The sequence below is a fragment of the Bicyclus anynana genome, chromosome 24, assembly GCF_947172395.1.
Source record: "Bicyclus anynana chromosome 24, ilBicAnyn1.1, whole genome shotgun sequence".
Taxonomy (NCBI): Eukaryota; Metazoa; Arthropoda; class Insecta; order Lepidoptera; family Nymphalidae; genus Bicyclus; species Bicyclus anynana.
This window is the reverse complement of record NC_069106.1, coordinates 957871-984884: the sequence shown is the minus strand read 5'-3', so window position 1 is coordinate 984884 and position 27014 is coordinate 957871. Positions and strand designations below refer to the sequence as shown.

The 27014-nt window shown below is 34.9% G+C and overlaps 1 protein-coding gene across 3 annotated transcripts; it reads left to right on the top strand.

The window, feature by feature from the left end:
• The first annotated feature begins 20123 nt into the window (after nucleotides 1–20123).
• On the top strand, nucleotides 20124–26427 carry LOC112050289 (piggyBac transposable element-derived protein 4). Of its 3 annotated transcripts, none has more exons than XM_052888957.1 (5): nucleotides 20124–20192; nucleotides 21258–21393; nucleotides 22301–22360; nucleotides 23031–23089; nucleotides 23631–26427. In XM_052888957.1, exons 2-5 carry the CDS (start codon nucleotides 21259–21261, stop codon nucleotides 25627–25629), a joined length of 2253 nt encoding a protein of 750 aa, XP_052744917.1. In that variant the 5' UTR covers nucleotides 20124–20192; nucleotide 21258; the 3' UTR covers nucleotides 25630–26427. The 3 variants fall into 3 exon arrangements, with proteins under 3 accessions (XP_052744917.1, XP_023944287.2, XP_052744919.1); XM_024088519.2 differs by lacking the exon at nucleotides 20124–20192 and adding an exon at nucleotides 20199–20334 and having other exon boundaries at nucleotides 23631–26426; XM_052888959.1 differs by lacking the exon at nucleotides 20124–20192 and adding an exon at nucleotides 20653–20719.
• Nucleotides 26428–27014: the final 587 nt, after the last annotated feature.

The window sequence follows — 27014 nt, the reverse complement described above, 5'->3', positions numbered from 1 at the left end:
TTGGAGATCAAGTTGCTTGGACGTACTAAGGGGTAATGGTCTCGTAGACTTCATAAAACTATCAATCCTTGAGTGTTCAGATGGTTTACTTGTTTGGGGCGCAGTCGAAATAGAGGAAGAGCCTTCTTCTGACGTTAATGGAATACTACTTAAATCAACAGATTCCGCGGTATTTTGCTCTATACGTGGTTGTAAGGTCGTATGAAAACTTGGATTTATTGGAGCCTCTATCGTTACTGTCCCATGTAGTTTTTTTAAATGTCTTGTTAAATTTCCGGTAGCACCACCACTGTAACTAATTAGTTTGGAACAGTACTCACATTTTGCCTTGTCTTTGTTGACTATAGTAAAATGCTTCCACACATTACTCCTTTTTTTTGCAAGATACGACATTATTATTCTATTAATCTTATTTAATTTAAAACTATAACTATATAACTATAATACACACAAAAACTAATTAATTAAAAAACTTCTACTTTTATTAACTTTTCTCGAAAATTAATATAAAAACATATTTAATATATAAAATTACAGCTTAAATGTAAGTAAAACGAATTTAGTTACAGTCACAGTGCAACGGCAGTTAGAAATGCAATGCAATTATACTCGAATTTCTATGGATAGCTAAGTCCTTACTTGCCCATAAAGCTTTAAGAATTTCTCAAGTGGGTATTGACAAAATAGCAATTAACTAAGAGCCTGCGGCAGTCAGACATTCCTCATATTATAAAACCTGAGAGTTCGTCAGCCTATTTTCCTACCATAGTTAATTACGGTAGCCAACTATGGGCCGTGATGGCTTAGGAAAGTAATAGGTTTCAAGGGCCCATATCCTCAGCCATCCAAGTTTATAGCAGATTTTTAATTAAATATTTTCCTTGGCATAATATAATAATAATTCAAAATGTTAAAATAAGGTATTGAAGCAGTCTTGAATTTGAAGAAACTTTAACGTAGTTTTGAATAAAATAATACTACAAATAAAGAGCCTTTTATAACGGCGGCATTTCCATTATTTTTTTTTAAATAAAAGAACACTTATTGTGTCATTATTATTATATTAATTGATTATGAAACACAGCTAAAATTCACGTGATATTAGGTCGGAGTATGCCCAACTAGTTTCGAACCCATACGGGGCCCTTATTCAAGAGCTGGTTGGATTATTATTATAGTTAGACATATACTGTCGCGACACTTTTTGTAAAAAAATATGTGTTCTGCAAATTTGTAGTACATTATTTTATTATACATAATGAGATTCCGTGCTTACCTATGGTAAGAGTATGGTCTGTCAATCTTCCAGTTTCATAAAATTATGTACGTCTGGCTATCACAGGCTCTCGGTCTATAAGCGGAAATAAAAAAAACAATGGGTGTGGAATAGTACCTATTTTCTAAGCCATATCGCCATATCACCAAAAAAAAAAACATTTAAATTTACATAAATTTAAATGTCACTTATCACCCCAAGTGGACTGCCTCGTTGGTACAACGGATAACACAGTGGAACGGTTCTGCAGACTTAAGTACTTCATAACCGTGTCGTAACACCACCGTACTTCGGAGAATTCAAATTCAAAATTAATTCACTTGAATTAGGTTTAATAACAAGCACTTTTGAAACGTCAGGTTATGCTGTTATAATATGATAGTGTAACTAAAGTCTTACGAAAGTTCTGAAGGCGCCTTGGTCCGAGAAGAGCTTACAAAAACACAGCCAGGGTATCGCCTTATTTTTGTGACATTCCACAATGTTGTCGAAAACTAAGTACCCCGTCATATAATGCAAGTAATTCACAAGGTTTTTCGTCTTTTATAATCATGTCATATTATACAGTAATCATTTATATTATGATGAGATTTTTCTATAAGCTTGAGCTTAATAAAAACCGTGAGCTGATTGAGAGACTTGTCAATGATTTCATGGCGTAGTTTATAAATGTAATTATAATAATAAAAGTAATTATAAAATCGGAGAGCACGTCGGTCGCAGCCATTATTGTTAAGATCTGGTAGTGACTAATTTATAATAAAACATCACCTTAAATTCGCTTTGGACCAGCGTGGTGGGTTTAAGCTCTACATCCGAAATTCTTTCTGCTATAAGGAGGGTAGAGCGACTTAGTTCTGTAGTGCACCTTTAATAGGCTGATAGATAATGCCGTTGACCATAGCATGACCCAAAGAATACCAATTGCTATATAATGTGCCTCTCCAAGTCACTTCTTGTGACTATTCTATTTCATTCATTTATAGTTCCAAATTAAAATCCTTTGAAGAATTGCTAAACTGTACTTAGTAGCTTTCAAACTGTCAATCTATATCTATACTAATATTATAAAGAGGTAAAGTTTGTAAGTTTGTAAGTTTGTCACATTTTTTAAATGGGGTAATCTTCGGAACTACTGGTCCGATTTTAAAAATTCTTTCACCAGTAGAATGCTACATTATCGGGGAGTGCTATAGGCTATATTTTATATTGGTATCATATATATTAGCCGAGTTATCACAGTTTTTGTCATACAGGTCGGACCGAAAATCCTCTTAGGCAGACTTATTCGCATGCGCTGCCTTAACCATTGTGTAAAATTGAAATTAATGTATGGAGGCTTTATGTATCTTTAAAAGTTCTACAAAAAAGTCCGCGACACCATATACCTATCTTCTATACATTAGCAGATATAGTACCTTTTGTGTTTTAAAAATTATTAATTTTATATACTTAGGTTTGCGTCATTATTTATGCTACTTAACTTAAATCCTTATCAAAATAAATTATTTAATAATCACAAGGATGTTATGGAGATAAGATTTGCCCTTTATAGTATGTTAATTAGTTAAATAGTTTTGGAGATAATACAAAATTTCTAAAAGGCGGAATGCCGCTTATGTTTAAGCGCCAACCGCCAAATTAAGTTGAACCTTCCTCTATAGGTTTCTACGTATTTTATAGGGATCAGCATTTTTGGTTACTAAACTCTATGTAGGCGTTTTATCCATTTACCAATAGATGGCGTTGAGCAAAAACACCATATTTTTGTACGGCGCTAGGGAGATTTATGCCGACTACATGATGATCGAAATTGATTGTTCATACATTGCTGTTGGTGGTGAAAAATTTACTTAGATTTTGGCAAGTCGATGTTAATTGTTAATGATTATGATTAATGATTATGTTCTACTTCTACTTCTAGGCACGTACCACGTAGGTAGTTAAAGTTAGCTAGGTACTGTTTGTCTGACTCTGTCTATTTACGTAATTCTTTTTAGATTTAGAAATAGAGATTAGAGACATACTTTAAGTTTTAATTTATAGTTTAAATACGTCGTACTTTCTTTGTTTAGGTTCAGGACCAGGTTCAGGTAATCAGGTTTAAACTTTAAATTCAAATAAATAATTTGTAATTTTATTTTATTCGTTTCGTTTCGACTTTCGACTTTCGTCATACGTATTTCGTGTAATTAGTTATTATTTCGTTTTATGGTATTATTTCGATTGTTGTGTATATAAATTAATTAAAACTTAGTAGGTGTAATTATAGTGTTTTGTGTTAACTTAATTTTGTAAAAGATATACATACGTAGTCTATACTAATCTATATCTATACTAATATTATAAAGAGGTAAAGTTTGTAAGTTTGTCACATTTTTTAAATGGGGTAATCTTCGGAACTACTGGTCCGATTTTAAAAATTCTTTCACCAGTAGAATGCTACATTATCGGGGAGTGCTATAGGTTATATTTTATATTGGTATCATATATATTAGCCGAGTTATCACAGTTTTTGTCATACAGGTCGGACTGAAAATCCTCTTATACAGACTTATTCGCATGCGCTGCCTTAACTATTGTGTAAAATTGAAATTAATATATGGAGAATTTATGTATCTTTAAAAGTTCTACAAAAAAGTCCGCGACACCATATATCTATCTTCTATATATTAGCTGATATATAGAAGAAAAAAGGCCTTTTGTGTTTTAAAAATTATTAATTTTATATACTTAGGTTTACGTCATTATTTATACAACTAAACTTTAATCCTTATTAAAATAAATTATTTAATAATCACAAGGGTATTATGGAGATAAGATTTGCCCTTTACAGTATGTTAATTACTTAAATAGTTTCGGAGATAATACAAAATTTCTAAAAGACGCAGAAATTCCACTATATGACGCCCGGCGCTTTCATTTACGTAGTTCCCGTTCCCGTGTGAATATGGGGATCAAACATAGCCTTGGACACTCGCAAATAACGTAGCTTTCTATTGGTAAAACAATTTTCCAAATAGGTCCAGTAGATCCAGAGATTACCTCCTACAACCACACGAACTTTACCTCTTTATATTATTAGCATAGAAGTCTCTATTTCTCTTGGTCATACCACCACTCTCGAAGGACTGGACCGATTTTGCTATACTAATAGCATTAACAACTGAGTCTTAGGGCCATAAATCATTTCTCTATATCTATCTCGCTTGCACTTATGGGTCTTATGGAGCCGTCTAGTGAAGGGTGTAACAATGAAAGACATATTATCGATAAGTAAAGTTTATTATCGTATCTTGTTCACAAAATTAAAAAAATTAACAATATTTGATTTAATATAATACATATTTCATATTATATAATTATTAACTAAATAAAATTAATCTTCATCTGAGTCTTCATCATCAGAATCTTCGTCTTCTGCCAAATTTATTATATATTAGTATCCATAGTGCGCAACGAGTAACACATGAATGTATTTATTTAATTGCAGTAAACACATTTATAGCAAAAAAAATACGCAATGCAATTACATTAGAAACCGACCAATCAGAATCGTCCAAATCATTATTGACTCATCATTAGCACGTGCGCAGGTAGCCGTTTATCGATAATTAGGGTGCGCAGGTAGGCGCGCTGCACATTCCTATCTTTTTTGACTTTTATGACCGGACGACTCAGATGATAATGCGCATACTATAAGGGTAGGAGTAAGATAGAGAAGTTACAGGGTAGGTTAGGGTACGGGTAGGGAAGCGTAGGGGTAGTGTAGGGGTAGGGTAGGTTTAGGGCCGGGTTTAGGGTAGTGGTAGGGTCGGGGTAGAGGTAGGGTAGTGGTAGGGTAGAGGTACGGGTAGGATAGGGAAGTGGCAGGGTAGGGGTAGGATAGGCGTGAGATAGGGGTACGGGTGGGATAGGGGTAGGAAAGGGATAGGGTACGGGGAGAGGGTTGGGGTAGTGATAGGGTAGGGGTATGGTAGGGGTAGGGTAGGTTAGGTTAGGTTAGGGGGTAGTAGTAAAATTGACATCGAATTTTACGCAGACGAAGTCGCGGGCGTCCGCTAGTATAATATATCCGTATACAGTAATATGTATACGGATATATTATATTATAAGACGTACTGCCAAGCGATTTAGCGTTCCGGTACGATGCCTTGTAGAAACCTAAAAGGGGTGTGGATTTTCATCCTCCTCCTAACAAGTTAGCCCGCTTCCATCTTAGACTGCATCATCACTTACCATCAGGTGAGATTGTAGTCAAAGGCTAACATGTAAAGAATTAAAAAAAAAATGTGGGAAATTTTCAGTTACAAAAATTTTTTATTTCACCACTTGACAGAACCTCAAATACAAGTTGTGAGTCCTATTTTACGCATAAAAAAGTTCGTAAATCAACACGAACACAACATAATATCTATGCAAACTATTTAAAAATTATATACACGGCATTTTTAGAAATCCAGGGCAAAACTTTAAAAAGACTGATGGCACATGAAATTATGCATGTTTGGTTGCGGAAATTAATAAAGAGGTAATATAATTAGAAAAATGTTCCGAATTATTAATACAGGTGAGTCGTACTTGTTAAAACACGTACTGAGTATTACTATTAATTTACTCTCATTTATTTATTTACGATTATAAACGATATTTAAGTAGCTCAATATAACGAAGTCATTTTGAAATTAAGTTTTCAAGTCAGGTCAGCGTGGTGGGTCTTATTAAATTATCTATACCCCAACACAATAATGTGCTGTAGTCATGATATTGTTATTTATTATCTATGAAGTTGTAACTCATAGATAATGTCTATCTCTATGAATTGTCTGTGACAAAATGTCTTCTTGTCAAATTCAATTTCTTGTGTGCAGATGCCTCCATATAAATATTGTAATGTAATCCATTTTAATCCACATATAAATTTTATTGTACTATTTTTTGGTGAAACATTTTTGAATAAATGTTGTTCACTAATTTCTTGTTTTCGTCAATTACTTCTTTCACCACGATCATCGATCGCTCGTGCGCATCTTCAAGCTCTGCCCAACAAAGGTTATGATACCCAGATAACGTGGTGAGTAGAAAATTTTTAATAACGATTAGAGGACAAGAAAAATGGCTGATGAAAATGTACAGAATGTACACACTACGCAAACATTTGCTGGAGGTGTGTCGATTGACAAACTGGATGGCGTCGCGACCTATAATTGCTGGAAATTTCAAATGCGCATGGCCTTGACCTTAGAGGGCCTATGGGGCTGTGTTTTGGGCACGGATGAAGATCCTACGCGTGGACAGCGAGCCCTCGCTAGAATTTGTCTTGCCGTTAAATCATGTTGCGTACAATATATTCGCAACGTTACAACAGCTAAAGAAGCCTGGATCAATCTAGAGAAAACCTTCGAGGATAAAGGTCTATTTCGCCGAGTAGTGTTACTAAGAAAATTGCATCATATGTCTTACACAGAGTTCAAATCCATGGCTGAGTACATTGACGCAGTCATGACAACAGTACAACAATTATCAGACATAGGAAGGATTGTTGATGACAGAGAGGTTGCAGAACTACTACTAAGTGGACTTCCTCAGGAGTATGATACGTTGGTGTCAGGACTTGAGGCGTTGAATTTTCAAGACAACTTGACTAGTGAAACCGTTAGAGCCCGTCTTCTACAGGAAGACTTCAGGAGGAATAATAACCTATTACAAAAGAACGGAAACGGGAACGGAGAAACAGCTTTTGCTACTAATAAGAAAATGATAATCTGCAATTTCTGTAAACGAGCTGGACACACTAAGTCAAAATGCTTTAAGCTGATAAGAGAAAGAAAGAAGCAGAAAGAGGACACATCTTCTGCATCTGTATTAGCTGCATTTTCCTCTGATGACTGGATAGTTGATTCAGGGTGTACAACTCATATGTGCAAGAATAAACAATGGTTTGTAGATTTAGATATCAATAAGAAATGTATGGTAACGGTTGCAAATAATGAAAGATTAAGTTGTAATGGTATTGGCAATGTTTATGTAATGTTTCCTAATAATGTTAAGAAAATGATAAGTAATGTAATGTATGTTCCATATTTATCAACAAATTTACTGTCCGTTAATAGGTTAACTGAAAATGGTTATTTAGTGAAATTTGATAACAATGCTTGTCAAATTTCTGATGATAAGGGTCAAGTCATAGCCAGCGCTAATAACTGTAATGGCATTTACAAATTGAATGTCATGCCAGCGATAGGTTTAACAGAACATTGTTCACAGAATACACAAGTTAATCGTCAGTGTTCCGGAATGGTAGGTGGCAATACAACGGAGGCTGCATATGCTGTGTCATCTGAGTTATGGCACAAACGGCTTGGACATTTGAGCTATAAAGGTATGTGTGCACTTCGTGATAAGCTTGCTGATGGTGTACATTTTTCCAATGTTGGCAACCTGAAAGACTGTGAGTCTTGCATTAAGGGGAAGCAAGCAATGCTTTCTTTTCCCAAGGGTAAGGCCAAGAGAGCTCATAGATGTCTCGAGTTAATACACTCCGATGTCTGTGGTCCTATGTCGGAAAGCAGCTGGGGAGGTCATAAATATCTTCTTACATTCACTGATGATTATTCTAGAAAGACATGTGGATACTTAATGAAAAATAAAAATGAAGTTATGTTTCATTTTATAAAATTTAAAAATTTAGTTGAAAAACAATTAGATTGTTCTATTAAATGTTTGAGGACAGATGGCGGTGGTGAATTTTGTAACAAAAATTTTGAAATTTATTTAGCTAACAATGGTATTGTTCACCAAACCACCATACCATATAGCCCACAACAAAATGGAGTTGCAGAGAGGGTTAATAGGACTCTTATGGAGAAAACGAGATGTATGCTTTTGGAGGCAAACTTAGGTAAGCGCTATTGGGGTGAAGCCGTCATGACGGCTATTTATCTTAAAAATAGATCCCCCACTGCAGCTGTGCCCGGTGCTACTCCTGAACAGATTTGGACTGGTTCCAAAGTGAACTTAGACCATCTGAGAGTTTTTGGAAGCAAAGTTTTTTCTCTAGTGCCTAGTTGTGCCCGTGACAAGTTAGATAGCAAATCCAAAGAATACATTTTTGTTGGTTATTGCAGTGACTCTAAAGGCTACAGATTAATAGATCCTCAGTGTCCTAATAAGGTTATTAAATCGAGAAATGTTCATTTTATTGAATCTTTAAAGTTCAATTTATTATCGAATGATAATAATAAGGTAACTTTTAATAATACAATTTTATATAACTGTTATAAAAGTGCAGGGAATAATAATTCAAATAATGAAAATAATTTATTAATTAATAATTTTGATAATAATCAAAATATTTCTGTGACTTCAGATGGTGTTGAAGAGGCGCCCTGTATTGCAGAGTCCAATACTAGTCACTCCTCTTCTGGTTCCTTCTCTGATGATGTTGTAAATGAAAGTAGTATTTTAAATTCTGATCCAGTGACATCTGAACAATTTTTATCATTTGACTCTGGGAGTACCATATTATCTCCTAATCAGTTGACTGATGGTGTATCGAGTCCTGAGCAATGTCTTGAAGAACCGAATAGACCAGTAAGGAGTACACGTGGTAACATTCCCAAAAGGTATGATGATTATGAACTAGATCTTTCTCTCTTTGCTCATAATTATGTTTTGGACGAACCTCAATCATATGAAGATGCTATGGCAAGTCAGAACAAGGCTGACTGGCAACAGGCTATGAAAAATGAATATGATTCATTGATCAAAAACGGGGTTTGGAAGCTGGTTGATAGACCTCATAATCATAATGTGATCAAATGCAGGTGGGTGTTCAAGGTCAAACAGGATACAAAAGGTAACTTTGATAAATTCAAGGCACGTTTAGTTGCTCGAGGGTTTGATCAAAAGCCTGGTGTTGACTATGACCAAACTTTTTCGCCTGTAGTGAGGCACTCAACTATGCGTATACTTTTTAGTTTAGCAAATGAGATGAATATGGACATAGATCATATTGATGTCACAACTGCTTTCTTACATAGTAATTTACAAGAGAAAATATATATGGAACAACCTTCTGGTTTTGAATGTGATAATAAAAATAAAGTATGTTTATTAAGAAAGAGTTTATATGGTCTTAAACAGGCCAGTAGAGCTTGGAACCAAACAGTTCATGATTTGTTGACTAAACATGGTTATTCTCAAACTAAAAATGAACCATGCGTATATTATGTAAGACATGATAATAATTTGACTATAATTGCTGTTTACGTTGATGATTTCTTTATATTTAGTAATTGTGACATACAGAAAAATTATTTAATTGATATTTTAAGTAATAATTTTTGTATTAAGAATCTAGGACCTGTCAAAAACTGTTTGGGTATGAATATTTATAGAGACAGAAGTAAAGGCATATTAATATTGAAACAGTCAGAATATATTAAAAAGTTGTTGATACGTTTTAATATGCAGGATTGTAAAAATGTTGCCACACCTATGCAAGTTAATGAAACATTCACTAATAATGGCAGTAATTGTAATTTACAGTGTGAATTTAATTATAGAGAACTAATAGGCTGCCTTATGTATTTGAGCGTGTGTACACGACCTGATATTTCATTTTGTTGTAGTAAAATGAGTCAGTTTAATAATTGTTACACTCCTGCTCATTGGACAGCTGCTAAAAGGATCTTACGCTATTTGCATAGCACAATTGATCATGGTTTAGTTTTTACTTGTAGTAAAAATATGAATCTTGTATCCTATGCTGATGCTGATTGGGCAAATGATCCAAGTGATAGAAAATCTTACACTGGATATGCAATTAAAATAGGAAATAACTGTTTAAATTGGGAAAGTCGAAAGCAGCAAATTGTGGCATTGTCGAGCACAGAAGCTGAGTATATAGCAATGAGTGATGCTTGTAGAGATATTATGTTCATTAGACAGTTTGTGTTTGAAGTTATTGGTAAATACTTAGAATGTAAACTTTATAATGATAATCAAAGTGCTTTAAAATTGTTGAATTCTAAGGAATGTCATAGAAGAACCAAACATATAGATGTTCGGTATCATTTCATGAAAGACTTAAGATATAAAAATGTTATTTGTTTTGACTATTTACAGACAAATGAAATGATAGCGGATATTTTAACAAAAGCTTTGTCAAAAGTTAAACATTGTAATTTTATGAAAAGTTTAAATGTTAAAATATTGTAAAAATGTCAATGTCTTCAAAATTCTCAAGTCCTGACACCAACGTATCATACTCCTGAGGAAGTCCACTTAGTAGTAGTTCTGCAACCTCTCTGTCATCAACAATCCTTCCTATGTCTGATAATTGTTGTACTGTTGTCATGACTGCGTCAATGTACTCAGCCATGGATTTGAACTCTGTGTAAGACATATGATGCAATTTTCTTAGTAACACTACTCGGCGAAATAGACCTTTATCCTCGAAGGTTTTCTCTAGATTGATCCAGGCTTCTTTAGCTGTTGTAACGTTGCGAATATATTGTACGCAACATGATTTAACGGCAAGACAAATTCTAGCGAGGGCTCGCTGTCCACGCGTAGGATCTTCATCCGTGCCCAAAACACAGCCCCATAGGCCCTCTAAGGTCAAGGCCATGCGCATTTGAAATTTCCAGCAATTATAGGTCGCGACGCCATCCAGTTTGTCAATCGACACACCTCCAGCAAATGTTTGCGTAGTGTGTACATTCTGTACATTTTCATCAGCCATTTTTCTTGTCCTCTAATCGTTATTAAAAATTTTCTACTCACCACGTTATCTGGGTATCATAACCTTTGTTGGGCAGAGCTTGAAGATGCGCACGAGCGATCGATGATCGTGGTGAAAGAAGTAATTGACGAAAACAAGAAATTAGTGAACAACATTTATTCAAAAATGTTTCACCAAAAAATAGTACAATAAAATTTATATGTGGATTAAAATGGATTACATTACAATATTTATATGGAGGCATCTGCACACAAGAAATTGAATTTGACAAGAAGACATTTTGTCACAGACAATTCATAGAGATAGACATTATCTATGAGTTACAACTTCATAGATAATAAATAACAATATCATGACTACAGCACATTATTGTGTTGGGGTATAGATAATTTAATAAGACCCACCACGCTGACCTGACTTGAAAACTTAATTTCAAAATGACTTCGTTATATTGAGCTACTTAAATATCGTTTATAATCGTAAATAAATAAATGAGAGTAAATTAATAGTAATACTCAGTACGTGTTTTAACAAGTACGACTCACCTGTATTAATAATTCGGAACATTTTTCTAATTATATTACCTCTTTATTAATTTCCGCAACCAAACATGCATAATTTCATGTGCCATCAGTCTTTTTAAAGTTTTGCCCTGGATTTCTAAAAATGCCGTGTATATAATTTTTAAATAGTTTGCATAGATATTATGTTGTGTTCGTGTTGATTTACGAACTTTTTTATGCGTAAAATAGGACTCACAACTTGTATTTGAGGTTCTGTCAAGTGGTGAAATAAAAAATTTTTGTAACTGAAAATTTCCCACATTTTTTTTTTAATTCTTTACATGTTAGCCTTTGACTACAATCTCACCTGATGGTAAGTGATGATGCAGTCTAAGATGGAAGCGGGCTAACTTGTTAGGAGGAGGATGAAAATCCACACCCCTTTTAGGTTTCTACAAGGCATCGTACCGGAACGCTAAATCGCTTGGCAGTACGTCTTATAATATAATATATCCGTATACATATTACTGTATACGGATATATTATACTAGCGGACGCCCGCGACTTCGTCTGCGTAAAATTCGATGTCAATTTTACTACTACCCCCTAACCTAACCTAACCTACCCTACCCCTACCATACCCCTACCCTATCACTACCCCAACCCTCTCCCCGTACCCTATCCCTTTCCTACCCCTATCCCACCCGTACCCCTATCTCACGCCTATCCTACCCCTACCCTGCCACTTCCCTATCCTACCCGTACCTCTACCCTACCACTACCCTACCTCTACCCCGACCCTACCACTACCCTAAACCCGGCCCTAAACCTACCCTACCCCTACACTACCCCTACGCTTCCCTACCCGTACCCTAACCTACCCTGTAACTTCTCTATCTTACTCCTACCCTTATAGTATGCGCATTATCATCTGAGTCGTCCGGTCATAAAAGTCAAAAAAGATAGGAATGTGCAGCGCGCCTACCTGCGCACCCTAATTATCGATAAACGGCTACCTGCGCACGTGCTAATGATGAGTCAATAATGATTTGGACGATTCTGATTGGTCGGTTTCTAATGTAATTGCATTGCGTATTTTTTTTGCTATAAATGTGTTTACTGCAATTAAATAAATACATTCATGTGTTACTCGTTGCGCACTATGGATACTAATATATAATAAATTTGGCAGAAGACGAAGATTCTGATGATGAAGACTCAGATGAAGATTAATTTTATTTAGTTAATAATTATATAATATGAAATATGTATTATATTAAATCAAATATTGTTAATTTTTTTAATTTTGTGAACAAGATACGATAATAAACTTTACTTATCGATAATATGTCTTTCATTGTTACACCCTTCACTAGACGGCTCCATAAGACCCATAAGTGCAAGCGAGATAGATATAGAGAAATGATTTATGGCCCTAAGACTCAGTTGTTAATGCTATTAGTATAGCAAAATCGGTCCAGTCCTTCGAGAGTGGTGGTATGACCAAGAGAAATAGAGACTTCTATGCTAATAATATAAAGAGGTAAAGTTCGTGTGGTTGTAGGAGGTAATCTCTGGATCTACTGGACCTATTTGGAAAATTGTTTTACCAATAGAAAGCTACGTTATTTGCGAGTGTCCAAGGCTATGTTTGATCCCCATATTCACACGGGAACGGGAACTACGTAAATGAAAGCGCCGGGCGTCATATAGTGGAATTTCTGCGTCTTTTAGAAATTTTGTATTATCTCCGAAACTATTTAAGTAATTAACATACTGTAAAGGGCAAATCTTATCTCCATAATACCCTTGTGATTATTAAATAATTTATTTTAATAAGGATTAAAGTTTAGTTGTATAAATAATGACGTAAACCTAAGTATATAAAATTAATAATTTTTAAAACACAAAAGGCCTTTTTTCTTCTATATATCAGCTAATATATAGAAGATAGATATATGGTGTCGCGGACTTTTTTGTAGAACTTTTAAAGATACATAAATTCTCCATATATTAATTTCAATTTTACACAATAGTTAAGGCAGCGCATGCGAATAAGTCTGTATAAGAGGATTTTCAGTCCGACCTGTATGACAAAAACTGTGATAACTCGGCTAATATATATGATACCAATATAAAATATAACCTATAGCACTCCCCGATAATGTAGCATTCTACTGGTGAAAGAATTTTTAAAATCGGACCAGTAGTTCCGAAGATTACCCCATTTAAAAAATGTGACAAACTTACAAACTTTACCTCTTTATAATATTAGTATAGATATAGATTAGTATAGACTACGTATGTATATCTTTTACAAAATTAAGTTAACACAAAACACTATAATTACACCTACTAAGTTTTAATTAATTTATATACACAACAATCGAAATAATACCATAAAACGAAATAATAACTAATTACACGAAATACGTATGACGAAAGTCGAAAGTCGAAACGAAACGAATAAAATAAAATTACAAATTATTTATTTGAATTTAAAGTTTAAACCTGATTACCTGAACCTGGTCCTGAACCTAAACAAAGAAAGTACGACGTATTTAAACTATAAATTAAAACTTAAAGTATGTCTCTAATCTCTATTTCTAAATCTAAAAAGAATTACGTAAATAGACAGAGTCAGACAAACAGTACCTAGCTAACTTTAACTACCTACGTGGTACGTGCCTAGAAGTAGAAGTAGAACATAATCATTAATCATAATCATTAACAATTAACATCGACTTGCCAAAATCTAAGTAAATTTTTCACCACCAACAGCAATGTATGAACAATCAATTTCGATCATCATGTAGTCGGCATAAATCTCCCTAGCGCCGTACAAAAATATGGTGTTTTTGCTCAACGCCATCTATTGGTAAATGGATAAAACGCCTACATAGAGTTTAGTAACCAAAAATGCTGATCCCTATAAAATACGTAGAAACCTATAGAGGAAGGTTCAACTTAATTTGGCGGTTGGCGCTTAAACATAAGCGGCATTCCGCCTTTTAGAAATTTTGTATTATCTCCAAAACTATTTAACTAATTAACATACTATAAAGGGCAAATCTTATCTCCATAACATCCTTGTGATTATTAAATAATTTATTTTGATAAGGATTTAAGTTAAGTAGCATAAATAATGACGCAAACCTAAGTATATAAAATTAATAATTTTTAAAACACAAAAGGTACTATATCTGCTAATGTATAGAAGATAGGTATATGGTGTCGCGGACTTTTTTGTAGAACTTTTAAAGATACATAAAGCCTCCATACATTAATTTCAATTTTACACAATGGTTAAGGCAGCGCATGCGAATAAGTCTGCCTAAGAGGATTTTCGGTCCGACCTGTATGACAAAAACTGTGATAACTCGGCTAATATATATGATACCAATATAAAATATAGCCTATAGCACTCCCCGATAATGTAGCATTCTACTGGTGAAAGAATTTTTAAAATCGGACCAGTAGTTCCGAAGATTACCCCATTTAAAAAATGTGACAAACTTACAAACTTACAAACTTTACCTCTTTATAATATTAGTAAAGTAATTAGAAACCGTTAGAGCCCGTCTTCTACAGGAAGACTTCAGGAGGAATAATAACCTATTACAAAAGAACGGAAACGGGAACGGAGAAACAGCTTTTGCTACTAATAAGAAAATGATAATCTGCAATTTCTGTAAACGAGCTGGACACACTAAGTCAAAATGCTTTAAGCTGATAAGAGAAAGAAAGAAGCAGAAAGAGGACACATCTTCTGCATCTGTATTAGCTGCATTTTCCTCTGATGACTGGATAGTTGATTCAGGGTGTACAACTCATATGTGCAAGAATAAACAATGGTTTGTAGATTTAGATATCAATAAGAAATGTATGGTAACGGTTGCAAATAATGAAAGATTAAGTTGTAATGGTATTGGCAATGTTTATGTAATGTTTCCTAATAATGTTAAGAAAATGATAAGTAATGTAATGTATGTTCCATATTTATCAACAAATTTACTGTCCGTTAATAGGTTAACTGAAAATGGTTATTTAGTGAAATTTGATAACAATGCTTGTCAAATTTCTGATGATAAGGGTCAAGTCATAGCCAGCGCTAATAACTGTAATGGCATTTACAAATTGAATGTCATGCCAGCGATAGGTTTAACAGAACATTGTTCACAGAATACACAAGTTAATCGTCAGTGTTCCGGAATGGTAGGTGGCAATACAACGGAGGCTGCATATGCTGTGTCATCTGAGTTATGGCACAAACGGCTTGGACATTTGAGCTATAAAGGTATGTGTGCACTTCGTGATAAGCTTGCTGATGGTGTACATTTTTCCAATGTTGGCAACCTGAAAGACTGTGAGTCTTGCATTAAGGGGAAGCAAGCAATGCTTTCTTTTCCCAAGGGTAAGGCCAAGAGAGCTCATAGATGTCTCGAGTTAATACACTCCGATGTCTGTGGTCCTATGTCGGAAAGCAGCTGGGGAGGTCATAAATATCTTCTTACATTCACTGATGATTATTCTAGAAAGACATGTGGATACTTAATGAAAAATAAAAATGAAGTTATGTTTCATTTTATAAAATTTAAAAATTTAGTTGAAAAACAATTAGATTGTTCTATTAAATGTTTGAGGACAGATGGCGGTGGTGAATTTTGTAACAAAAATTTTGAAATTTATTTAGCTAACAATGGTATTGTTCACCAAACCACCATACCATATAGCCCACAACAAAATGGAGTTGCAGAGAGGGTTAATAGGACTCTTATGGAGAAAACGAGATGTATGCTTTTGGAGGCAAACTTAGGTAAGCGCTATTGGGGTGAAGCCGTCATGACGGCTATTTATCTTAAAAATAGATCCCCCACTGCAGCTGTGCCCGGTGCTACTCCTGAACAGATTTGGACTGGTTCCAAAGTGAACTTAGACCATCTGAGAGTTTTTGGAAGCAAAGTTTTTTCTCTAGTGCCTAGTTGTGCCCGTGACAAGTTAGATAGCAAATCCAAAGAATACATTTTTGTTGGTTATTGCAGTGACTCTAAAGGCTACAGATTAATAGATCCTCAGTGTCCTAATAAGGTTATTAAATCGAGAAATGTTCATTTTATTGAATCTTTAAAGTTCAATTTATTATCGAATGATAATAATAAGGTAACTTTTAATAATACAATTTTATATAACTGTTATAAAAGTGCAGGGAATAATAATTCAAATAATGAAAATAATTTATTAATTAATAATTTTGATAATAATCAAAATATTTCTGTGACTTCAGATGGTGTTGAAGAGGCGCCCTGTATTGCAGAGTCCAATACTAGTCACTCCTCTTCTGGTTCCTTCTCTGATGATGTTGTAAATGAAAGTAGTATTTTAAATTCTGATCCAGTGACATCTGAACAATTTTTATCATTTGACTCTGGGAGTACCATATTATCTCCTAATCAGTTGACTGATGGTGTATCGAGTCCTGAGCAATGTCTTGAAGAACCGAATAGACCAGTAAGGAGTACACGTGGTAACATTCCCAAAAGGTATGATGATTATGAACTAGATCTTTCTCTCTTTGCTCATAATTATGTTTTGGACGAACCTCAATCATATGAAGATGCTATGGCAAGTCAGAACAAGGCTGACTGGCAACAGGCTATGAAAAATGAATATGATTCATTGATCAAAAACGGGGTTTGGAAGCTGGTTGATAGACCTCATAATCATAATGTGATCAAATGCAGGTGGGTGTTCAAGGTCAAACAGGATACAAAAGGTAACTTTGATAAATTCAAGGCACGTTTAGTTGCTCGAGGGTTTGATCAAAAGCCTGGTGTTGACTATGACCAAACTTTTTCGCCTGTAGTGAGGCACTCAACTATGCGTATACTTTTTAGTTTAGCAAATGAGATGAATATGGACATAGATCATATTGATGTCACAACTGCTTTCTTACATAGTAATTTACAAGAGAAAATATATATGGAACAACCTTCTGGTTTTGAATGTGATAATAAAAATAAAGTATGTTTATTAAGAAAGAGTTTATATGGTCTTAAACAGGCCAGTAGAGCTTGGAACCAAACAGTTCATGATTTGTTGACTAAACATGGTTATTCTCAAACTAAAAATGAACCATGCGTATATTATGTAAGACATGATAATAATTTGACTATAATTGCTGTTTACGTTGATGATTTCTTTATATTTAGTAATTGTGACATACAGAAAAATTATTTAATTGATATTTTAAGTAATAATTTTTGTATTAAGAATCTAGGACCTGTCAAAAACTGTTTGGGTATGAATATTTATAGAGACAGAAGTAAAGGCATATTAATATTGAAACAGTCAGAATATATTAAAAAGTTGTTGATACGTTTTAATATGCAGGATTGTAAAAATGTTGCCACACCTATGCAAGTTAATGAAACATTCACTAATAATGGCAGTAATTGTAATTTACAGTGTGAATTTAATTATAGAGAACTAATAGGCTGCCTTATGTATTTGAGCGTGTGTACACGACCTGATATTTCATTTTGTTGTAGTAAAATGAGTCAGTTTAATAATTGTTACACTCCTGCTCATTGGACAGCTGCTAAAAGGATCTTACGCTATTTGCATAGCACAATTGATCATGGTTTAGTTTTTACTTGTAGTAAAAATATGAATCTTGTATCCTATGCTGATGCTGATTGGGCAAATGATCCAAGTGATAGAAAATCTTACACTGGATATGCAATTAAAATAGGAAATAACTGTTTAAATTGGGAAAGTCGAAAGCAGCAAATTGTGGCATTGTCGAGCACAGAAGCTGAGTATATAGCAATGAGTGATGCTTGTAGAGATATTATGTTCATTAGACAGTTTGTGTTTGAAGTTATTGGTAAATACTTAGAATGTAAACTTTATAATGATAATCAAAGTGCTTTAAAATTGTTGAATTCTAAGGAATGTCATAGAAGAACCAAACATATAGATGTTCGGTATCATTTCATGAAAGACTTAAGATATAAAAATGTTATTTGTTTTGACTATTTACAGACAAATGAAATGATAGCGGATATTTTAACAAAAGCTTTGTCAAAAGTTAAACATTGTAATTTTATGAAAAGTTTAAATGTTAAAATATTGTAAAAATGTCAATGTCTTCAAAATTGTTTAACAAATTTTGATGTAATTAAGTATATATTATGACAAAATTATTATTGTATTGGTTTAAGGGGAAGTATTAAATTATCTATACCCCAACACAATAATGTGCTGTAGTCATGATATTGTTATTTATTATCTATGAAGTTGTAACTCATAGATAATGTCTATCTCTATGAATTGTCTGTGACAAAATGTCTTCTTGTCAAATTCAATTTCTTGTGTGCAGATGCCTCCATATAAATATTGTAATGTAATCCATTTTAATCCACATATAAATTTTATTGTACTATTTTTTGGTGAAACATTTTTGAATAAATGTTGTTCACTAATTTCTTGTTTTCGTCAATTACTTCTTTCACCACGATCATCGATCGCTCGTGCGCATCTTCAAGCTCTGCCCAACAGGTCTAAGCTCCATATCCTCTTACCCACACGGAGGCCCTGTAGTAATCTGATAAATAGATCGACAACGATAGTCGTTGATGAATTAAAATAGAAAAAAAAATGTTAAAGTCAAATTGTTTACAAAGAAAAGCTAGGGTTTCTTAAAACTTATAGGTTATCAGTAATTATCAGTAGTTAGGTATATAAATAGATAAAGGTATAGGTAATAGGTCAATATTATAAGAAATAAATATAAAACAGTTTTATATTTTGTCATAAATTCTCATTATCATTATATATTTAAGATAAAATATAATGTTACACTCTTTTCAAAGATTTAAACATTAAAAAATTGTTTTCAAAGTCATAGATCGATTTTATAAAAACAGCCCCAGTCAATGGCGCCATCCGCGATTAACATTCACCGGCGAACCTCATTAGTTTCTTAAACTATTTTAAAAGTTAGTAAGTGTAATGAAAACCTCGATAAAAAAAAATAAAAGCAATGATCTTTATTTAAAATTGTCGCAGTTTTAGTTCTAAAATATTTCGTTTGCGGAAAAATTAGCGCTGCTATGTCCAACGTTTTCGTTTATGTAATATCTTCTCCTTGGAGTATATATTCCTTGGTCTACGGTTTAAAGGCCGTACAGAGTACTTTAGTATTTTTGTCGAGTACGAACAATTTTTGGGCGGTAAATCCAAAAATTGTTCGCACTCGACTAAAATACTAAAGTAGTCCGAACTACGCTATAACGCGCCTTGAGGTCGTACAAACTACCTTAGTATTTTAGTCGAGTACAAACAATTTTTGAACGGTAAATCCAAAAGTTGTTTGTACTCGACTAAAATACTAAAGTAGTTCGAACTAGGCTTATTTTTGCACCTTGCTCAAATCCCCAAGTGACAGTTGGCTGTTGCCTTAGTGCCCTCTGTCAAATAATTTAGAGCCGTATCTAAATAGTATTAAAGACTATTTTAGTATGGGTGACTTTATTGAGTTACGTTCTTTTATTTTCCAATTATAAAATAATAACTGAAAGTCCCACTCCCAACCAAAACTGTCAAACTGTCAAACCAAACCACCGTTTTTCTCATAGATAATACACTTAATTTTTCTATTTTGGTATGTATTTCTATTTTGTTAATTTGTTTGTTTTCTTCTCTTCGTCACGGTTTCTCAAGGCGGGATTCTACGTAACAGTGGTTATTGATTGCCCAAAGAACTTTTAAATATTGTTCTACCCAGTTTTCTACATTTAATTAAGGTAAGTAAAATTATTCAAAAAAAACATTATTCTGCAAAACGATTTGTTGTATTGTAAAATCACATTGTTTAAACTACCTATCAACAAAGTGATTTTCTTAAGCATTTTTCTGATTTTCCGAGTGATCTAGGTATATCAATTTATATGCTGAATACCTTTGAACTACCACACAAATAAGTTGTTGGGACGACCAGTTGTCAGTCCGGTAGGTAGTGAAATTTTCATTTTTGTTTTGATAATAATTAGTATTAGTTTTTTTTTATTTTTAGTTGATTGATTAGGGAGGTACATAAAAAAGACATGTATATTAATTATTAACCATTAAAGGAGTAGTTATTAACAATAAAAGTTGGAGCATAAAATCTATAGCAGCCATTTTCTTTTAGTAAGAATATTATTAAAATATCCTTACTTAAAGTGCCCTAGTACATCTATACTATACTAAAGCAATACTACTTGTGCACTGTTTACCAACAAACAAATTAGAAGTAAAGGAAATTAGATGAAAATGCAGGTCATTTCATTTGAGCAGTGATAGCCCAGTGGATATGACCTCTGCCTCCAATTCCAGAGGATCTGGGTTTGAATCCGGTACGGAGCATGCACCTCCAACTTTACAGTTGTGTGTCTTTTTATAAAATTAAATATCATGTGTCTCAAACAGTGAAGGAAAACCTGCATACCAAAGAATTTTCTGAATTCTTTTTCACTGCTGAGTATGAGTCTCCTCAGAATGATAGATCCATAGTCCACCACCTTGGCCCAAAGTGGATCTCCTACAGACTTATGACTTTACTTATCACCATAACAAGACATATATCTTACCAATCCCTGGATTTACTGTGAGGGTTGGGGGTCCATTGCGTGACTTAGAGCTAACTAAATATAACAGCTTGATAATCCTTTTTTCTTTGTTTTATTAGTATGGATATTTGGGACATCAAAGAGGAGCCAGACTTGGATGACTTTTCATACAACGCTGAAATAGACTTGAAGATTGAAGAGATAAGTGGTGATGAAGAGGAACTCTATGCTGATGAGGAACTTTATCCTAATGAGGTTATGCTTAACTTTAGTTTACATTAGTCATGATATCAAAATATGTGCTAATATTATAAAGAGGTAAAGTTTGTAAGTTTGTAACATTCTTTGTAATCTTTGGAACTACTGATCCAATTTCAAAAATTCTTTCACCAGTAGAATGCTACGTTATCGGGGAGTGCTATAGGTTATATTTTATATTGATAGCAGAGTTATCACAGTTTTTGTCATACAGGTTGAAACGAAACTCTTCTTAAGCAGTTCTCCATTGTATATAATATTGTATTCTCCATCGAAAATAAAAAATACTTGTGAAAGAATTATAACGATATGTTTAATAATTTGTTCCCAAGATATAGAATTTTGTGACGCCAAACCTACTTACGAACTAATGGCTAGAATTGAAAAATTATTTCTGTGTTGAAAAGCTCATTTATCGAGGAAGGCTATAAACTACGTAAAATTACGCTACAGGCCCAAAACGGGGAAAATAATGTTCGGTCATCGGCTAGTCTACTTTCTACTTAGTATATAGATGCGAAAGATCAAGGAAGATAGTCTATAAGTAGTGGGTAGGTATCTGCTAAGAACGGATTTTGCGCTATGGCCGCATTAAAAAGGTCTAGAGGATATTACAAGTTTGTATGAAAGTCTTTCATTTATTATGCTACAAACTTGAAATTTAACAGGGAGGTAGTTTATAGTTGGTAGACGCCTGTTACAAACCAATTTTACGACAGGGCCGGATTAAAGAGGTCTAAAGGTAACTTTCAAATGATTTTGCATATACCTAGTAACATTCTCCATTGGACCTAGTTAGATATTAAATATTATGTTTTTTTTTTGTTAAACTGGCTTTATGGCTGCAAGATCTAGCCCTTTTGAGCCTAATGAGTTTTCATGGTTCCTTTTCTGTTTGTTTTAGGCTGATTCATGCTATGATCCTCTGCCATCACCAGAGACCTGCAAGAGCATGCTGAAAATGGTAATTATGTGTCTAATCAGCCTATTTGACCGGCCCACTAGTACTCCCTCCTTATATGAGAGGGATATGGAGACCTACCATATTGTGGATTGCCAGAAATTTTATTAATTCTTTACAAGTTAGGTCTTGACTACAATTTTACCCGTTGCTAAGTGATGATGCAATCTAAGATGGAGCGGGCTATGTTGTTAGGAAGAGGATGAAAATCTACACCCCTTTTGGTTTCTACACGACATTGCACCGGAACGCTAAATCACTTGGTTTATACTCAGTATGTATTTAATAGCTATACTATTTGAACCCAGGACCCAACGTCCGCGACTTCGTCCGCCTTTTATTGGTTAAAATCGCTTCGAAAATTAGCAATTATTTGTCGTAAAAGGTAAATGACAAAAAAATGTTATTGTGGAATATATAAGAAATAGAAATATTATACCATCACTGAGTTTTCTCTAGACCTTTGCAATGTGTACTGTACTTAGTACATTATTTTGATAAATCTCGTAGGGTAGAGCCAGCCTTTGCAATGGAAGCGGAAAAATGTAATAATTTATGACATCACATCATATTAGAAACCTCAAAAATAATAGTATTGTAGTGAAGATGGTAACACTATTTACTGCAGTTGGGTTTCAATTATTTTAAATAATGCTTTTTTTACATGTTTCAGGATACGCGTACTAGAGACAGGTCCCGGTCGCCGATCAAGCCTCCTTTTCCTCTAAAATCGTAAGTTGATACCGTTTATGAATATAAAACTGACCAAGTGCGAGTCGGATCAAATCTTTCCACTTTATAATATTAGTACCGATAGTGGATTTTCTAATTTTTTCAAAACTCCACCACAAATATTGGTTGGAATTTTTTTTTAAATAATCTGTTGATTTTTGAATTAATACTTTTGTAAAATGGTAAACAAACTATTGGTCGAATGTAAAATGTAACGTGTTTCTATCGGCCCTACAGATCTTTTTAAATAAATTAATTCATTATTAAATAAGTAATTGTTTTAAGTCTTTTTTTCAGACTTTTTCAGGATATTGTATATGAATACATTGACTATTGTTAAAATTTAAAAACTAGCGGACGCCTGCGACTACGACACTGAGTTTAAGTTTTCGTCCCCTTTTCAACCCCATTACATTTTAAATAAAATGTAATGATAGGGTTGAAAAGGGTATGGAAACTTAAACTGATATTCGCGCGGAAAACGTCGCAGGCGTTCGTTAGTATTGAATAAATCTAAAAATAGCAATACATTATGTTTCAGCAACTTGGTAATGCGGATTTTCAACGAAAATGGCGAACCACTGGACGAGATTTATGACGGCACATTCTTTGCCCCGGATGCCCACCCTGCGTTTGTGACCACAGATAGTGTTAAGTGTGAGAGGAGTGAGAGGAGTGAGAGAAGTGAGAGGAGAATGAGTAGAAGGAGAGGTGGAAGAAGCCGTGGAAGCAGAGGTGGGAGAGGTGCATCAGGGGTTAGTACGCGTGGGTGTGGGCATCCGAACGTGGGCGATGTTGGGAACGTTACGTGGGAGGTGGGACACCCACTCCATGAAATTTGGACGACTGACGCAGACGTCCCCCCCGAATTAGTAAGTTTGGCGAGGGACGTCATGAGGAAACGACAGGCGAGATTGCAAGGTGAAAGAACGAAGGGTTGCGAACGAGGCGCTAGCGAGATGGTGCAAGAAGATGAATTCTTTGACGCTTGTGATGGAGGGAATGGTCTCCCCAAACTGGACCGCCACAACCTTCACTTTGAATGGTCTCCCATGGAGACCTTTCAAGTGCAGGAGGAAAAGTTTAGGCCGGAGCGTACTGGATCAGTTCGGAATCACAGTTCGGCGTATGATGCTTTTCGTGCTTATTGGGACGACGAGATCTTAAACCTGATTGTCACTAAAACGAACCAGTACGCCTCGAAAATTGACACCCCCGGCTTCCAGTCTGACTGGTGCCCTACTAACGTCCATGAAATATTGTGCCTTTTCGCGTTTTGGATCATGCAAGGGATCATCAAAATGCCGACACTCAATTGTTGCTTTACCGAGCATCCCATACTGAAAACGGAAGTTTTCAGAGGCATCTTCTCACGCAAGAGATACGATATGTTGACGCGAGCTTTGCATTTTATAGATTCCGACCCTACGAACAAATCAAATTCCTCCATAACGGGCGCTGCAAGCTTGGATCCTTTACACTATTTGGAACCAATTATTAGTCATTTAAATACAAGATTTCGATCTAATTACATTTTAGATAAAGACATTTGTATAGACGAGACTTACACCAAACAGTGTCATAAGTCCAAGGCTACGAAGGGTGTAAAGACCTTTGAGCTTTTCGAAAGTGCAACAGGATATTTGTGGTCTTTCATAGTTTACTCCGGTAAACCGTCGGCTGTGGCTCTGGGGCATTTGTCCGGGGTTCGTAAAACTCCAGCTGTGGTGATGAGGCTCATGGGTCCCCTGCTAAACAAAGGGTATAGATTGTTTACGGACTGGTGTTCACCCATGTTAGCTAGGTATCTCAAGATGAACGGCACTGATTGCGTCGGCACTTTGATAGTTTCATCCGAAGACGTCCCCACTGTAATAAAAATGGCTCCGCTAAAACGAGGAGAGTATATTGCGAGACATTCCGGCGACGTCTCGATATTGTCTTGGCAAGACAAAAAGAGAAAAACTATTGTTTCTACTTGTCACGATTCGTCTACTGCCTTGTCTACGGTCTCCTCTAGGCTCCGCCTAGTACCGTTTATACCCAAAATGATGTTGGATTACAATAAATACACAAAGAGGATGTATATAAAGGATCACAATATTAATAATGACACTCGTACAACAATTTATCAAACGCTCGAGCCTTATTTATTAGATAAGAGAGGTGCTAAGTGGCACATGAGAATATTTAAACGCCTCCTCAACGTTTCTGTCCTTAACTCGGGTATTCTTCTGCAGTCGTCTACAAAGACACCTAAACACGATTTAGATTTTCGCCTCACCCTTGTGTACGCCATCCTTAACAACCATCATGCACTTTGCCCGCAAAACAGCAAAATCGACGTAACCAGCAGTAGTAACAACAGATACATTATATCTAGACATTGGCCTGTTCCTCTGTCGACTCCAAGCATTCGATGTGCTGTCTGCGTTAGCAAAGGCAAGAAGAAAAAGCCGACGCCATATTGTTGCGAATCCTGTCGCGTGCCATTGTGTATAACGGGTTGTTTTAAAGAATACCATACACCATCACAGTAGTTGTATCTTTTCTCTTTCATCATCATCCATCAGCAGTATTAACAGATTCATTATATCTACACATTGGCCTGTTCCACTGCCGACTCCAAGCATTCGCTGTGCTGTCTGCGTTAGCAAAGGCAAGAAGAAACGCTTGTTTTAAGGAATACCGTACACCATCAATTAGTTTGGTCTTCTCTCTTTCATCATCATCATCAGAGACTACAGAGGCACTCCTTGTAGGAGAGGGGATGTAGATACTTACCACGCTACTCTAATGCGGATTGGCGAGGTCAGGGTGATAATATTAGATTCATTAACAGCCCACTGACAGATATTCATGATAGTGACCGGGGCCGACGGGTTAACAGGGGGGTATAACACCACGAAAACTCTGAGCAGAGAATTCAATTAAAAACTTACCTAGAAGAAAGTGAATGAGATACTGAGTCATAGCCCGACTCACGATTAGAACCCTTATCATCGTCATCATCATCATCACTTCAATTTCTGATTTGATCACGCAGAGATACATCGAGCATAGCTCGTTCCATCGTCCGCTGTGTGACTCTGAGCCTTCTTATGAGGCCCATAGTTAGCGACCAAGTCTCGGAACCATAGATCATCAGGCCTAGAACCCAGGATTTCATGGTCTGAACCCACACACAAACCATTGCACCAAAGAAGCAGTTATTCTTTTTTTCATTTCATGCCAATTGTCCGTAAACAACTATTGTATGAAAGCAGAATGAAAGACGATTGTAATGTGAGGTAATATTTGTAGTGTTTTTAACCGACTTCCAAAAAGGCCTCCTCCTTTTTGGAAGTCGGTTAAAAACACTACGTTCGGCTGTATGTATGTTTTTTTTTTATGTATGTCCAGCGATAATTCTGTCATTTATGGACCGATTTTGAAAATTCTTTTTTGTTTTTATTCTATAATGTTAATTATAACGTAAAATTCTATAATTGTTATTAACCGATTTTAAAAATGGAGGAAGTTTCTCGATTCGACCGTGTATATATGTGTTTTTTGTGTATGTACGTTCATAACTGTCGTTTATTTACCGATTAGCGGACGCCCGCGATTTCGCGTGGAAATCAATGTAAACTTTCAACCCCTATTTCATCACTTTAGGGGTTGAATTTTAAAAATTTTTGAATCACATTACATTTCGTAACTTTTTTTATGATTTATGAACAAATTTTTGAAACTAACTTTAAAAATGAAGGATTTTCCATACAAACTTTCATCCCCTATTTTATCCCCTTAGGGGTGGAATTTATCGAAATCCTGCTACCTACCTTTTTTTACTAAAATAAAAAAGGGAACGAAAGTAGGGGTAGTGTAGGGTAGGGTAGGGGTGGGGTAAGTTAGGGGTAGGGAAGAAGTGCACATAAGTAAA

What these genes read in the sequence shown, in the direction of transcription:
- LOC112050289 (XM_052888957.1), top strand. Translation starts at nt 21,259, where the DNA reads ATGGATATTTGGGACATCAAAGAGGAGCCAGACTTGGATGACTTTTCA. An exon ending in AGGAACTTTATCCTAATGAG is followed by an intron (nt 21,394 to 22,300) that starts GTTATGCTTAAC and finishes TGTTTGTTTTAG; the next exon opens with GCTGATTCATGCTATGATCC. An exon ending in GCAAGAGCATGCTGAAAATG is followed by an intron (nt 22,361 to 23,030) that starts GTAATTATGTGT and finishes TACATGTTTCAG; the next exon opens with GATACGCGTACTAGAGACAG.